This window comes from Carassius gibelio, chromosome A21 (assembly GCF_023724105.1).
Source record: "Carassius gibelio isolate Cgi1373 ecotype wild population from Czech Republic chromosome A21, carGib1.2-hapl.c, whole genome shotgun sequence".
In the NCBI taxonomy this organism is placed as follows: Eukaryota; Metazoa; Chordata; class Actinopteri; order Cypriniformes; family Cyprinidae; genus Carassius; species Carassius gibelio.
In genome coordinates this window covers 18,933,254-18,950,434 of record NC_068391.1, presented here as the reverse complement: position 1 = coordinate 18,950,434, position 17,181 = coordinate 18,933,254, and the positions used below count along the sequence as shown (strand labels likewise).

At 36.4% G+C, this 17,181-nt stretch overlaps 1 protein-coding gene across 3 annotated transcripts in view; it reads right to left on the bottom strand.

Moving 5' to 3' along the window:
- LOC127942121 (glucocorticoid receptor) overlaps positions 1-17,181 on the bottom strand; it is a 55,763-nt gene that overhangs the window by 21,621 nt on the left and 16,961 nt on the right. For all 3 annotated transcript variants that reach the window (XM_052537703.1, XM_052537705.1, XM_052537704.1), the window contains exon 3: positions 1,720-1,886. In XM_052537703.1, coding sequence (XP_052393663.1) covers positions 1,720-1,886 — 167 coding nt within the window. The remainder of the gene's footprint in view (positions 1-1,719; positions 1,887-17,181) is intronic.

The following is a 17,181-nucleotide window of genomic DNA, read 5'->3' as shown; positions in this document are numbered from 1 at the left end:
TATTTTAATTTGGTAATTGCAAAATATTTAGAATCAAATACTTTTCTAATTTGTGGTTAGTTCTTCACTAAGACTTTGGCTTTTACCGATGGTTTCCTATTAATGCAATTGCACTCTGACTTGTGTACATGGCTTCTACAGAAACAGCATCTCTTCTGAGCACATGGAGTCTGTTCTGAAAGCTTTATGCATAATCTAATTCTTGAGGTGGAAATGAATTGGATTTTCATTTTTGGAGCTCTACAGAGAATGGATGGTAGAGGATGACAGTGGAGCTGATACTGCAGCAATATCATGCAGGTGGTGCTCGGATGGAGCATGTGTTCAAACAGGGGGGAATGCTGTCAAGGAGCCAAGCACATGAGATTTATTGCTGCGTGCTCTTTTTCTAGACTTACTCTGTGCTCCAAACATAAGGAAATATCTCATCTCACAGTAACACCTCTGCAGGAAACCGCACTTTGACAATGTGTGTTTGTTTTCTGTGTCTAATTAAGGCAAACCTGATCATCTGTCTGCTAAGGTTTAAGAAAACCATGACTGATGTGGAGTATATATATATATATAAAGGATACTGGTTAAAGTCTGCAAGTTCTGGTGTTAATGACTCTACTAGGGGGAAAAATGGTGGGGTGAAGACCTCTGTGCCGAACAAATAAGATTCAAAATATTTAAACAAAGCTGCTTGTCCTACAAAAGAAACATTATACCAAAATAAATGAGAGATATTTCAGACTCTGCACTATTTCTAGGTCGCTGGTTTGTGACATTGACCATATGAACTACATTGTACTAAAGGTCAGATGTTCCTGCTTTGACTGAAGCACAAATGCCCTTGAGGACGTTCTCAAATCATGCTGAATAACATGGATCATCACTGCTTCATTGCCTGTTATGGCAGTTTCTTCTGCCATTATAGCAAAGGGGTGCAAAGAAATGGATTCGACTTCCATTAAAATTATTACAGTGATATAATTTGTAATGAACAAAAAATATGAACCTAGACAAATTAAACATTTTTAGAGCCCCTGCTACTCGTAATTTTGAACACAAGCAGGGAATGGCTACGAGGGACCACAGATTTAATGATTTGCATAATGATTACAATTACAATAATGATTACAGTAATAAATCCAACTATCAGGGGATATCGGAATTAATAACAGATCAATGTATAAGTAAATATGATTAAATCAAGTCAATATTGCCATTTTAAGATGACTGGCATTTTCTGTTACTAAACACTGCATTAAATAAATGCTTTTTTATGTTTAATAAATGTTTTTTTTTTTTTTTTTTTTTTTTTTTTTTTTTGTGATTTGCTACCATAAAATTACTATTCGTTGTTCTAAGTTTGATGTATTTCCTGTTGAAACGGAAGATTGGGGCAGTACATATCTAGTAACATAGTAAGGGCTCATCTGTAAATTTAAATAGACATTACAAAAATAAATCACACTATTAATATTACCTAACACACTTGAAATAAAGCCAATACAACTCAGTTTTGGGTGGTAATGTACCAGCATTTTATTAGCCATCAAATGCTAATCAAAATCTATTTGACAGTGCAACCTTGACGGTACATGCAATATCTTTGTTGTTCACTGCTTAATAAAATGAGATTCAAAGCATTTATCATCCCAGTGCTTTCCACTGAGTCAGCCCTACTGTCAAAACAGGAACATGGAGGGGTATGTGTGTGTCCCGCAGACTCACCCTCTACGGCTCTTTTGAAGAAAACCTTGCAGCTGCCACAGGTGAGCACCCCATAATGACACCCGGAGGCCTCATCAGAGCACACCAGGCAGATCTTATGGGTGTTTCCGCCGGGCTTGACTGATCCAGACGAACTGGAGCTGCTCGCTTCAGGCCTGGCCATAGAGCTGGAACACAAGACATAAGGACAGTTTAAGACATTTCAAATAAAATTAAAAATTAAATATTTAAATTAGAAAATGTTTACACAACACCATTTTCAAACAAAAACCGAACTGTTTTAATGCATGTTGGCCGTTCATTTAGATGACAAGGGTGTTTTGGGGGCCTGAAAACAATAAAGTTATAACTTCGTTGTAAGCTACAAAAACATTTTTAAGAAAAAGGGCAACATCGCCAACTACTGACCTAGAGAAAATAATACAGCATTTTTTTGTTGTTTTTGTGGATCTGTCGTTTCAATAACATTGTCATCTGTACACAAACTTTTAAATAATAATAATAATACATTTTTAAAACTAATTCAAAAACTAAATCAAAAAGGAAAAACTTTGTTCTTAATACATTGTTGTAAACGTACTCTAGGTATTTAAAGTAGCTTGCTTTTACCAAGCGCAATTTGCACCAAAGTACACAAATTGGACGAAACAAGATGGGAAGCATTTTCTCCTCCTGTTTTACAGTTGATATTCTTATTTTTTATTTGAAAGTATATTTTTACCTAAACATAGCGCATACCGAACAATACTGAAACCGTGACTCTAAAACTGTGATGCAAACCGAACCGTGAATAAGTTGAACTGTTCCACTCCTAATTTAGAGTATGAAGTCCTCTTAACAAAGTCAGCAAGTGTACGATAGGCTGTTGACGGTGTTACCAGTTTAAAGCGCAATACTGGTTACATCATTATGCCACAGTGACACTGTGCCCACCTTCCTTTTGATTTTTTTAAGTATTTGTTTTTTCTTTAAATATTTATTTGAATTAAGTAAAAATAATAATTATAAATAATTTAGTTTAAAAGAAAGCATACACTATAATTAAAAACTGAACAAAGCTACAATGCTGCGTGCCAAGAGAGTCACATCACAGATCAGCATAACCATGTCATCTCTTCTCCCTGTGCTGCGTCTCATTAAAGACAACACATTGGCCCCATCGGATGAGGACGGACAACTGACAGCCAACCTGAAAACTGGCATAATATATATTTTAAGGGGGTCGTACACCGGATGAGAAGCGGAAATTGAGCTTGTGCTTATATAATTTGCGCGTCCAGTGTGGGATACTTTGAGATGTCCTAGCAGCACTTCTCATCTGGTGTGTGTCCGCCTTTAGACGAGAAATATGAAGCTCTTCCAGAAGCAAGCCGGCAGCTCATGCGCAAGACAATATTCCTGGACCCGCGCTACCGGGATGACCACGACCCGAATGTTGAAGAGACCAAGAAACGGTCATCCTCGGTAGGAAAGCGCAGTCAACGTACCAATTGAGAGAGGAGGGAGAACAAAATGAGGAGGAAGCTCCTCATTTTGAGGAGAAAAAAAAACTCTGGAAGCACTGTTAATAAATGCCAATCTATTGTGTTTTTGTTTAGTAAGCTTAAGTTTTTATTTTATATTCATTTCTAACTGATATTTTAGAGTTCCTGTAGCTCAATTGGTAGAGCACTGCGCTAACAAGCGCAAGGTTGGTGGTTCAATTCCCCGGGAACACATCATATGTAAAAATTGATAGCCTGAATGCACTGTAAGTCGCTTTGGATAAAAGTGTCTGCTAAATGCATAAATTGAATTTAATTTTAATTTTTTAATTTAATTTTAATTTAATTTTAAAATTTAATTTGATATGATTTTATCTTATTTAAACTTTATGTAATTTATTAATGCCTTATTTAGGCCCTATTTTATTTTCTTAATCGTTTTAATAACAATCTAATATTGGCTAAGCAGTAATATTTGCAAAACTGGCAAACCAGCAATGGTTCTTAATTGTGTGGGTCCACAGTTTGCCTATTTTCACATTTATTTATTTTTTGCATATACATGGTGGTGATTATCTCGTCTCAGTCCGATCCTTATTTTACATCAGCTGTCATGGCGGTGTTGTGCAGTAGAAGGAGATACTGTCATTAAAAGGAATAAAAGTTGCTCAAGAAAAAGTAAGGTTTGTTGTAGTGTGTCACACACGTTTGAGCTTCCCTATTTGATGTGCACTTTTGTAACAATAACTCTATATTTATTGTTTACTTTTATCTGCAGTCCGAGTCATCGTTGTCATGACACGTTGCAATGGGTTGCATTTTGATTCAGACTTGACTGACAGACTGACATTCTGACAATGCAAGCATCATGCTATCCAACCTTATCTTCAGTTTATGAAATAATTACACATATACAATTCAAGAAGTTTACATCAAGTATTCATACTTGTGACCACAAAGTCTGTTTATAATGTCTACAATTGTAACGTTAAGATTAAATCTGCCAATGTCTGTATACAGTGTGTGCATATATACACACAGAGTGAGAGAGTGTATATACATACATACATCATACATATATTTATTTTACTCTCTGCACAACGCTGTATACACCAAACATACATTACTACAGGAATACAAGTATCTGATCGATAATCAATATTAAATTATTTGGATTGGATCAGGGGCACAGATATCAACAGATATGTCTGTGATTGCCTTCACTCCTCATCGCTGCATAAACATCCTGTGAATAAAAACTTATGACCAGCGGATGAAAAGTGGCGACCTGCAGATTGATGGGATTAGTTACATGTTTGTGACGGGCAGTTTCAAAACATTTTTCAGACATGTAAACAACGTTTAATACGCCACGTGGGGGGTGGGGGTTGATGGGGGTTGAAATCTGTTCAGATTTTTAAAAAGTGTGTAGAGTAATCCAGCATTTAGCGTTCAACATGATGCCATCTGAGGTTAACAGTACTAATTATCTGGCAGGAGATGCTCAGGACAGCTAATAATCATTGGCGGCATAGTGCCATAAAGCCACTGCTCATCAACAACTGTTGGAGTGATTTCACTCTCCTGATACAGCTTTATTTGTGCTAGTTTACCTCTTTGATGATCTGCTTTTGGAATTACAAATCCCTGACACCTTCTCATGTAACCAGAACTGTCTAGCAGGTTAGCCAACATGCCGCACGCTGCCATAATTAGCTCCCATCTGCATGAAAACATTAAGCCATTTGTCAGCTGATCGACAGGCTATTCAGAGGAGAGAAATACGCTGTTACAAATAACTAATACCTTCCCACCCATTTAAAAAACTTCACGAATTGCTATAAGGGTTTCAGGTTTCAGAAAACTGAAATACCAGGCCCCATGTTTAGCTCTCGAGAATGCTTGTATTCTCAAGCCCAACAAGTCTGACCTAAAGTTAGGTCTTTGGTTAAACTAGAAGGGTCACTAGAAAGATGACACTGGTTATAAACCAGCGACGCAAGCTGGACATTTGATGTCAGCCAAAATCACTTACGCTGTGACTGCCAAAAGAGTAGTAGGATGAGCAATCGCTTCCTTTAAACCATTTTTTCTCCCTGTGAGTTACAAATACTGTGTTTAAGGTTTTTGGTGATATTTTGGAAGCATCCGTTTCCAGATCCAGTCGCTGCAATTCTTCACAGCAATGATTTGGACAAACCTGTGGTGTGTATGGCTAGGAATTGACTTATACAAAGTGCATTTCAGAAATACTTACTGCGCATTTCCAAGTTGGTGGTTAAAATATTAAATCCAAATAAATCTTAAATAGTCAAAACAGTCTCTCCAAAACTGTTGCTTTAACTGTTAAAAGTAAAAATTAGCAATTTTTAAGATAAGCAGCTTTGTCTAATGGGTGAATAATTGTAAATGTACTATGGCTGTCTAATTGATTAATCGCGATTAATTGCATCCAAAATAAAAGTTTGTGTTCACATAATATGTGCACTGTGTATTTTTACATGCATGCATATATTTGAAGAATATGCAATATACATATTTATATATATAAACACCAACCTTTATTTTGGATGCGATTAATCGCAATCAATCGATTTGACAGGCCAATTATGTGTTTTTTTTCCATTATCCATTAACGTTATTAAATTCCATGTTAATGGTATAAAAATTTATTTTGAACTGCAAAATAATTAATGACAGTAATAGTGACATATGAGTTATTCTACATCAGAAACGTCTTCAAGTAATGATGTTTCCACTGGAACGCAAGTACACAGAGGAACGCATATTGAGCTCATATTGAACGCATTGTTTTAATTTGTTCGCTGTCATGTGAGAGAGACGTGCATGGGAAACACTGGGGAGTATTATGAAAACAGCACTAGCATAACTGCCCCTTTATGTACAGTACTAATATTATTTGCTCATATTTTAAACAAAGTAATGCCAGCAATAACTTAAAATAATAAACAAACAAGGACTACCATGCTTCACAGTGCACAAGACTAACACTGTAGTTTGCACTGATGCTAGACTTATTATAAGAAATCTGATATTTTTGTATGCATCCATCAAGTTTCAAATACAAAAAGAAAACAATCAAATGAAAATGCAAATGAAAAGTAACAATTCAATGCATTATGTATTTTTCCCCTCAGCAAAAATAATCATTGTGATAAATGCAGTGAGAATGGTATAAAATTAAAATGTAAAATTTTAAGTAAAAATGCTGGTTATTCCATACACACGTAATTGCATTAATTATAATAATCCTTGTGTAAACTGTAAATAAGTTATTTAACAGCAGAATGCATTTATTTTTGCTGTTTTGCACAAATCAACAAATGATTCTAATACTGAGAGTTATAATCCGATGCTGCCAAACGAGGTCGTGCCTGCAGGGTTTGTTGATTTCCCCGCAGGATTTTTGGGCTGTTGATTTGAGCTCCATCCAGCAGGTGGTGTGTGACTGTCAGCCTGTCCTCTTCTTGATATATTTCCTTCTACTCTCGGCTTGCATAACAGTCCTTCGAGAAACTGAGATCTTCTCGACACAAACACACACAGCTCCGCACCATGAGAATGCAGATCAATGACCTCAGCAATTAGTTGCCGCCTCTTTGTTTGCAGGCTGAAGGGAAAAGTGCAATGATCATAACCTGTGTCTGTGCTAACTAAACACTTCAAAACTTTAGCTATGAACCACTGAAGTGTTTTGGCACCACTGATGGTGAAGAAAATGCTAATTCATTTGTGCCTCCATAAAGCTCTAAAGCACTTCTCAGACTGAAACGTTTCATTGCGCTCTAATAGTACGTCTCTGAGGGCTGAACATACATAGGGCTGGGCACAATGGCAGTTGGTGTGTTTTTTCCATGGCCATTTTGTGGGCATTTCTGGCACTGCAGACTTAAAGTACACTCCCTTAAGTCATTTTTTCACACTCTCACTAGATCCAGTGTGAAGTGCTTGAATTCAGCAAGGAACTCAAATAACTCTGTAATTTGCACTAGTTTAAAGCCGCATGAAACAGCACTGATAACACACTGTGCACAACTATACAGTCCGAAGGTTTTTTAATCTACAAATCACCATCATTTAACATCAATATGCAGTAAGAGTATGGTGGCAGAATTGTGGGATAAATGTATTAAAGGAAAGGTGGAATATATATTGATTTTATTTTTTAGCTTTTTTGATTAAGATATAGCGTTTGTACATTTGCACTAAATATATTTAGACTACTGTATTTCATACAAATACCTAGAAATCATATAGTTACATTTTTACCATGGTATTGAGGTATTAAAGTTTCACCATATAAAAATTTCAGTTTTTGATAATGAACATAAATTTACATCTGCATCCTAACTCAAGCTACAGCAACTCTCAATTCAGGCTACTGTCAAATATGCATTTCTAAGAGAAAAAAAATAAAATAATATTGCAGCCTGCATTCCAAATTGAGCTTAAGATACAAGTCATCAAAGTTAGGCGTAGTATTTGACAGTATATCTTATTAAGATACGATAGTATATACTGTGGAGATTCGAGCAAAAAAATAACTAAATAGTAATAAAAATAATTTAGTATATATATATATATATATATATATATATATATATATATATATATATATATATATATATAAAATAAAGCGAGTACCTAATATAGGATCACATGCAATGCAGTTTGCATTTTTCATAACCCTATATATATAAATATATATATATATATATATATATATATATATATATATATATATATATATATATAAGCTAACTGTTCACCAAAATGTTAGAGTAACGAGGCTACATTACATGTGATCCTATATGAGGCGCTCCCTCCTCTCTCACTGTTTATTTTTGGGAGACGTTCCTCACAGCAAGATGTTAAAAGATACTCTTCTCCAAGAACCAATCGCACCAGCAGATAGAGCTGAGCACATGCTTCTCGGTGACATGACACGTCCTGAGATTCTTGAAGAGGAACATTTTGAAACATTTCTCGCAAACCGAACATGTACCAACACTACTAAATGAATATGTTTGGGAAATTGGACCTGATGTGGTGTACAGTCGGTGCATTCACGGAAACGTTCAATTCTCCAATTCTCTGAAGTATTAAACAGAAGTAAGGGCCATGTGTTTAATAAATTCTAATAACATTAGCCTTTTGCCTGAGGCAAAGTGTCTGATCCAAACAATGCCTTAACCAACGTGCTAATGTGTAAAAACAATTTTGTTGAAATCAAATTGGAACATTTTACAGCTATTAGACGCAAAACACCAAAAATAAAATAAAATACATTTTGAGAGTCCTTCTGCAGGGCTTCTTTATCTTCATTCTTAAGAGCAACTATGTGAATTGCGGGTAAATTGTAAATAATATGATAATGATACATACTGTATGAACTTTTGGTCAAACGAAAGGGCTGTTATCACGAAGACTGCTCGTCCAACAGGAAAGGCTAGTTTCATAACAGCCATATTTGGCTTTAGAAAGAAATATCTTTTGGATTTATTAAACAAACTTTTAAGGCTACCATGTGGACATAATATTGTTTTCAGAAGCTGCATCTGAAGTGACATTTAGGTATATTTAAAAAGTCTGTTCAAAGGCGGCATGAATGCATTTATTACACTGGAATTACAATTGCATAACTAATGCTAGGAAATTGGGTAACACTTTTACAATAAGGATCTATTTGTTAATTATGCTTAATGCATTGAATAACATTAACTTACAATGAGCAATACATTTGTTACAGTATGTATTAATCTTTGTTAATGTTATTAGAATCAACATTAACGAAGATTAATAAATGCTAAGTATTAAGTACATTGTTCGTTTATGTTAACTAATCTTAACCAATGCAACCTTTACAGGAGAAAACTCAGAGCTGTTATCTTGGGAAATGGATGTTGCAAAAATTGGGTGTCAATAATTCTGGCCAATGTGAACTAGAGAAAAACATTTATTTCAAAATGAGATTTTCCACCCACTTACCATTGTTTTACTTCAGTGATAGATTATAATTTTGTGCATTTTTGGAATGAAAGATCAAAAGGATAAACAACATACATTTCTGTTCACAGCCACCTCATGTCTGCACATATTTACCAAGGATGCCAATATTAGCGGATTGTACTGTATGCTTTTTTCATGTACATGTTCTATTGTGAAACATCAATGTTGAAGTCTTAAAAAAAATCACTTTAGCTCTAAAAATTGGCATCAGTGCTCCTGAAAAATGTTGAGCCCTGAGTACAATGTTCAGTAGAGTCTAGCCAATGTCACATACATACCACGTGTTGGACTGACAGAGGGAAGGGCCTAATGTTTGACTTCCCCTGAGGAGAACACATCAGTTCGTTGGCCCTTTGAGTGAAAAGAGTTCTCACGGGTCTCACTTAAAGAGTTTATCGGAGAGACTGTTTTGTTCAAATGTAGAGCCCTGCCCTCTCTTCCTCCCTTAACTTCCACTCCAGCTATGAGGTGCTTATATAATATCTAAACCGCCATTATGGCTGCACTTGCAGAGCTTGAGCTCGGCCAATCCTGCTACACATGAAAAATAAAAAGGAGGTCACACGGATCATGGGATTATCCGATTCATCCGCCCGGGTGAAGTCAGAAACACACATGTAGATTTTTCTCTCAGTTCTCTTTCCACTCTTCTGGTCACAGTTTTGTATTTTATTTTATTTGTCACCTTTGTATCCTTTGGTAACAAATCATAGTGCCACAGATGGTGTTTCTGTCAACTCCCACTAATGTTATGTACTGACTTAAAAAATATTAACGTTCTGGAAAATGGAAATTAAACTAATGTTAACCACAATACAAATTGTGTCATTATTTACTACATAACCTCATGTTGGTTCAAAGCTGTATTCTGCTTTTACAGTAAAACACCATAAGAGGATTTTCCAAAACAATGTAAATGTTAAAAATGTGACGATGCCGGCATTTTCACTGACGTTTTGAGTGGATTCTTAAACAGTTCTGATTGGCCATTATGTTCACACACTCAACAGATATTACTGTGATTGGCTACAAAGATCATCGCTTCACGCTCTTCACTGAGTGCTTACACAAATACACACGGGGGGAGTTTGAAAGCCGCGGATCAGTGGATCCATCTATGACCAGAAATATAAGGGTTGCATGCCCTTAAATCCTTTGCCATTGCAAGCAACATGCTCTATTGTTTGAGCTACAGGAATGCTGGATATAAAAGCAATATTTCATGCTTCAATACCGTAGCTACAGTAGATGAACAAGTTCACATTAATAGTAGACAATGCAGAACTTTCAATAGAAAATAACTTATATTTCCACTCATGTTAATATTTGCATGTTTTATGTATATTCTCTTTAGCAGATAAAGTGTGATTAGTTAACTTGCCATGTTTCTCATTACCACTTATTTCCACAGAGGCTGCCATGCTGAGCTTTCATGCTGGAAAAACAATAGCTGCTATTGCAGCGAAATATGATACAATTTGTCATTCATTAATGAAGAGTGTGACCTAAAACTATTGTGCGTTACTCGCTGTCTTTTTTGTAAAGTTTAATAAAAGTGTCTATTAGACCTCCACAACTCTTGGTCGAGAATTTAATTGCGGAAGGGATGACAACAAACCCACAGTGTCCCTTTTGTGCATCCAATTTGTGTTTGGAACGCTCAAGGATGAGCCTTCTGTTTTCTTCATAGCTTTCAAGAATATAATTTGGACTCATCACCGAAAACCATCTGACCTTGCACTTGCCAAACTATTTTAGGCCCTCTCTGGATGTATCAATCTCTTCAAGCATTGGCATTCACCAACATGGTGTCATTCTCACATGTAATGCTATAGGAAAGATCTGTGGACTAAATGAAGTGGACAATCAATCACGATCTCATCGTACTGAATCATATGCAACACCTGTGCTAACCATTGATGGTGCAAAAAAAACTATAATTACGATATTGCCGACAGAGTGAGAATGGAAGGAGTTATTATTGTAATATTATGCCCTTTGTACCGTTATGTTTTCTCATCAGTGAATGAGACATGATGTAATCTGACCGTGTGGCATCTTCAGTTCTCTCTTCACAGCAGTTCAGTCAGTGTACTGTTTGAGTGCATGAATTACTCCGGGATATTGGTTTGTTTGAACTCAGAGGGAGTGTCAGCCACATTTAAAAAGTTAACAGCTTAAGTCATTTGTAGATTAATGCGTATTGGAGACGCGAACCATTTACAATGATTCAGTTCGATTTGGTGAACTGGTTCAAAAAGATCTGGTTACATCGAATGATTCGTTCGCGAACCGGATATCACAAACTGCTCTGTTTTGAACTCTCTCACAACAGACACACAAGAGAAGACAATGCTGAATAAAGTCGTCGTTTTTGCTATTTTTGGACCCAAATGTGTTTTTGACGCTTAAAAAAAATTCTAACTGACCCTCTGATGTCACATGGACTACTTTGATGATGTTTTTCTTAACTTTCTGGACATGGACAGTATACCGTACACACAGTTTCAATGGAGGGACTGAGAGCTCTCAGACTGAATCTAAAGTATCTTAAACTGTGTTCAGAAAATGAACGGAGGTCTGACGGATTTGAAATGACATGAGGGTGAGTTATTATTGACATAATTAAGATTTTTGGGTGAACTAACCCTTTAAGTCATTATTAGCCTATCACTGCACCACTTTCAGTACAGAAAGTCCACAGTTCTATATGAGTCATCAATCTTTTAGCACATCTGTACAATCACGTCAGAATGAAAAAAAATGAATGAACACAGAGATAACCACAAAGCAGACAAAGCTAGGGTTGTAATTTTCCGGATCTGTGACATCCTTTACAGGAAACGATGTCGCAAGGCTGCTCACAGCACTTGGTCACATAGTTTTCTGAACCGAAACGTATAAATTGCTCACCGTTCTGGTTCTTTTCAAACAACGGAACTGGTTCTCAGTTACCAACCCTATAGAGACAGCACAGGCTTCTTTTGCAAAATGGCTTCGGCTTCCATTTTAGAGGCTTGACACAGAGACAAATATCTGCAGTATGGCACAAGGCAGGCCAAGGGCAGTGCGGCGGCCCAGCCGACAGCCAGTCGTGATTCAAACGCCGGAATTTATCTCCATAACACCTTTCTAAAGCCTCAAGGCCGCATCCGTGGGTTATACCTGGCAAGGCAGAGCATCTAAGTACGGCTGTTTCCTCAAATTCCCCGTAAAAAATCAAGCTCTGACATTTTCAAAGGACGTTTCTGTAGGCTGTGGTGACACTTCTATCATTTCAGCTTGCAGAAACACAGGGTGAATGTTCAAATGATGCTGCTTCTCACTACCACAGGGCAGCAATAAAAGAATTCATGGATTGGGTGCAGAGAAGCCAATTCGATTAACACCTGACACGTCCTCAGTGTTAAAGCAGACGGATGGTTAGGGAGTCAGTGGACGCTGCCGTTTCCTTGTCCGTTTTATGTGATTAGCCTTCATTTAGAACATTACAGCTATAGTGAAGCTAATGGTAACACGTTATTTGTAAAGATTAAAGTAGCCAGGCTCGGACTTCTGTGTGCTTTTATTCCTCTATTTTGGAGATTTCCATGACTGTTGGGTTTCTTGCTTCGAAAAAAAATAAAGACAATAAATGCTCTGTGGTGCACTTCAAATCCTCGCTAAAGAACAAATCAATGTTCAAAGCTTTCAATCTAGGTTAGGTAAACAAAAAAGAAAAAAATATGTCTGGGGAGAAGAAACTCTTTTTCGGAGAACAGTCATGTGAGATGAAGTAAACAATTCAAGGAAAATGTTTATACGAACAGCAAACTGCAAAGAGTGAAAATGTGTGAACAATTTGTGTGATAATAGAACAATTATAGAAAGGTAAACAGATTTTGAAAATGCTGTTTTTTTTTTTAACTGATGAAAATGATTTGTTTCAACTTGCAGTATTTAGACTTTACTCCCAAATACATGCGGTTTATTCAGTCATCAGTTTTCTCCACAACATCATTTCTCTAAGATGCTGCAGTAACGAATATGGCATCTGAGGACTATTTCACTGTTTGTTTTTAATCGTTTAGGTTTATTTTGATATTTGACTCATTGCCGATTCTCTACTACTTCATACTCCAATGTTTTATGCACATGTGCACTAAATGGAATGAAAGATAAAATGTAATGCATGTTAGCCTGTTTGCCTAAAAGCATAATGTAAATCCACATGTCATAATAAGAAACAATTTAAACGATGCTGTTTGCAATGTCCTTCGGAATTATGGTTTCAGGAAATGCAAAATCGCTGAACTATGTTGAACTGCAATATCTAAAGATGATCGGGCCGTTGCCTGCTTCGTCATGGAAGTTTATCATTTGCACATGGTTTTAGGTCTTGACATCTTAAATATTTAGGGGATTTAGGGAAGTGCAAGTACAAGTTCAAGTCAAAATGGGTAGGGAAACTCAATTGTCACGTTTTTTCACCCAAAAGACTTCTCGGTCAGTGTGCAAATATTGAATCTAGTTCTCAATTGCGTCATTTTTGCACTTGAATTGGCAAATACACACAAAATCACACTTGTCTTGGTGAGCATCCTCATAAACAGTCAGTAAATGGTTGAGGAAGAAATCAGAACGTTATCAATATATTAGATTTATGCACTTGGCACCTCTTGACACTGTTTCAAGGGGCAAGGGAAAAGGGTAGGAGTGGGCATAGGGGAAGGGGTATAAAACAGAATTGGGACTGGGCCTTTTAGTATCTGCATGTTAAGCCGGGATACACCTTCAGATCACCTTTAAATTGTAGAATGTGTAATCTGCAGTTACAGAGAAATCAGGAAGAGAATAAATCAGGAAGAGAATAAATACCTAGCAACAATAATTCACTTTAAAGGAAGTGTCTGAAATGTGTAAATTCTCGGACTCATGCCACAGTTAATTAAAGTTCACCCAAAAGGGGAGTGGCATCTTCCAGACAAAATAACTCAGAAGCCTCTGAGCTTGCTGCCCAGAGTTTTCAATGCCAACACAACAAAGGAGCAGAAAACAGAAATACGGAGGAGGAGTGTGAAGCCTTTTCAATCTGACACCTGTTAGGTGATGTAGGGATTTTTTTTTTATCCTGCTGCGTGACCTGTTTTCTCATATATAGTATGCCATAACATTTTTGGAAATATAGTTTAGCTTTCATAAGTTGGCTTAGTTATGTATTTTCATGTAATTTATTTAGCTTTTATGTTCAAGAACTTATACTGTTTAACCGTTAATGCACTTGAAGGCATAGCTCACCCAAAAATGAAAATTCTGTCATCATTTATTCACCCTCAATAGGGTTGTGACGGTGATGAAGTTTTGCCCCCACTGGTAATACCAGTATCACCAGAGGGTGGGGGAGGGGTGTCTTGTAGATTTTTTTAGTGCACATTTTACTTTCACTTTCAAATTAGCAGCAATTCCACATCAATTGCTTGAATGGGCAACAACAAAACAGTGCAAGGACATACTCACTTATATCAAACATAGAACTTTCAAAATAATAAAAATACACCAAATAAAAAATAAATATAGAACATTTATTAGAAAAGTAAATAAGAAAGTTTGAGGCATGACATACACCTTGATGTAAAATAAAATAAATAATTACACTAAGTTAAAAAAAAAAGTAAAAATCTGCAAACACTGTGGAAACAAATAAATCATAAATAAAAATAAAAAATATATAAATAAAAATCCAAAATCACCTTAGATTAATGTCAAAAGACAACAAGCTTTTCAAAATCCAAAATATTGCCAAAGGCTTTTGCATTTAGTTTCGACATGAACTCTTCATCATGGTCTTGTCTGTCTCACCTCACTCTTCTTGTCGATCAGCTCAACTCACTCTCCTCACGCGATAAATGAAATCTGACTCCAGCTGCTGATCATTGAGCAGCCGCAAACAGTTTTTAATTGTAGTGTCTGTTCTCTAACTCAACTAAATGATTTTTATTACAATAAAAATCCAAGCGATGGTGGCAGGCAGGTAACACTGTCAACACTGAATATCGCAGCAAGCCTAACCCTCAAGTTGTTCCAAACCTGTATGAGTCTCTTTCTTCTGAGAAGGTATTTTTTCCACCAAACAGTTGACGGTAGCCATTGACTTCTATAGCATTGGTAAAAAAAATACTATGGTAGTCAACTGTTTCTATGCTACCATCAACTGTTTGGTTACAAACATTCTTCAAAATGTATTTTGTGTTCAACAGAAGAAAAATTTTTTGAAACAACATGAGGATGAGATGACAATTAAATTTTTTGTATTTTGGGGAGAACTGTTCCTTTACTGCCATTTCTAACAAAAACAAAGTTTTTTTTTTTTTTTTTTTTTTTAACTCTAACAACCCTTGCACACTACACCTTAATACTAGAACAAAGTATATGTTTGTACTGGAAAGACACAAAGTACTTCACCACCAACTGCTGTTCACTTGTGTCTTTTATTGACATTTCTTTATTTGTTAGCATTTGCCATCTGTAAACAACCCGAGCATCAGCAATTCCGTTGCATCCCAGGTGGAATGCCCTCAGGAAGGGCAAGAAAATGCAGGAAGTCCATGTCCTCAGCTGCCCTGAAAGAGGCTGTAATCAACATGTGTTTGTACAGGCACAACAACAGGCCAATAAACCAAAAAAATGCCATTAATGAGCTATTGCAACATTCCACCACCTTCCAAGTCACAGGGCTCCAAACTGCGGCTAAAACATATTAAATTGTGAATGAAGTTTTTGTTGTTCACCACTGGTGACTAGGCCTATGTATTTACGGTATAACAAAAAAAAAATGCATGTAATATCCTTTTTTCTGATTGTTTTGCGATCACATAATTTGCTATTTCACGTATTAAACGGAGACGATGTGCATTCAAGTTTTAGCAGAATAAAAGTTCCAAACATTCCTCATCTCTGCTGCGCAGCAGCACTGTTGCACACCTGCTAAACGCAGCTGTTGTGCAGCGCAAGAGAGAGCGAGAGAGAGAGAGAAGTGCAGGAAAGCAGGGTCTATATCATGCACAACTTGAGCAAACTACAATTGGTAAAAGCTGTCAGCTGTGTGGACATTGGCAATATTGTTAACAATTCTTGTTTATAATCATTGATAACATGGTTTCTATCTTCTTAACAAGACCTAAGTCTGTGCTGGGTTCAGTTATGTGTGGACTTCATTATTTGAAAGCTCACTTGCTATCTAGTAATCACAAAAAGCTTTGTGCTGTGTTACTTTTTAATAAACAAAACATTAGCAATAAAATTTCTGTCTTGAGCTCAGCCCTGGCACATAGATAGACTAATTAAAGCCAGACAAGTACGCTGAGGTCAAAATTCTAAATGAAAAGTTTTTATATTTAAAATAAAGTTAGTAAGGCAACATCACACAACGCTTTCACCATTACGGTGATGATTCTGAATCATTCAGCAAACGAATCAGTTGAGTAAATTATTCAATAGCCTATGGCTAACATCTGATGAATCACTTGAATGAACAAGTCAGTGACTCGCTCATTAAACGTTCACTACTGGCGTTTAGTTTAAAAGTATCATTTCCACCATCATTTCTTTTCTTGTTTGTATATTCCCAAAATATTTACAACAATCTCATAAGATTATTCAATGCAGCTGTATTTTTTTCCATTCTCTCTTTCTTTCCATGTATCTATCCCTGAGGGGGGTGGACTGAAAATCAAGAAGTCTTGGACTATCACATGATTCTTCTCATTGCTGTGGTCCGTTCATTTCCGCAGATCTGGGATGCCACAATGAAGCATGATTACAGAACACATCATTAAAGGAATAGTTGGAATGACAGGAATAGATTTACACAAAAATGTCATTTCTTTCATAATTTACGCCCTCTTGTCTTTTCAAACCCACACGTCTTTATTGCATGTGTGGAGCACAAAAGGAGAATTGTACTAGTTGC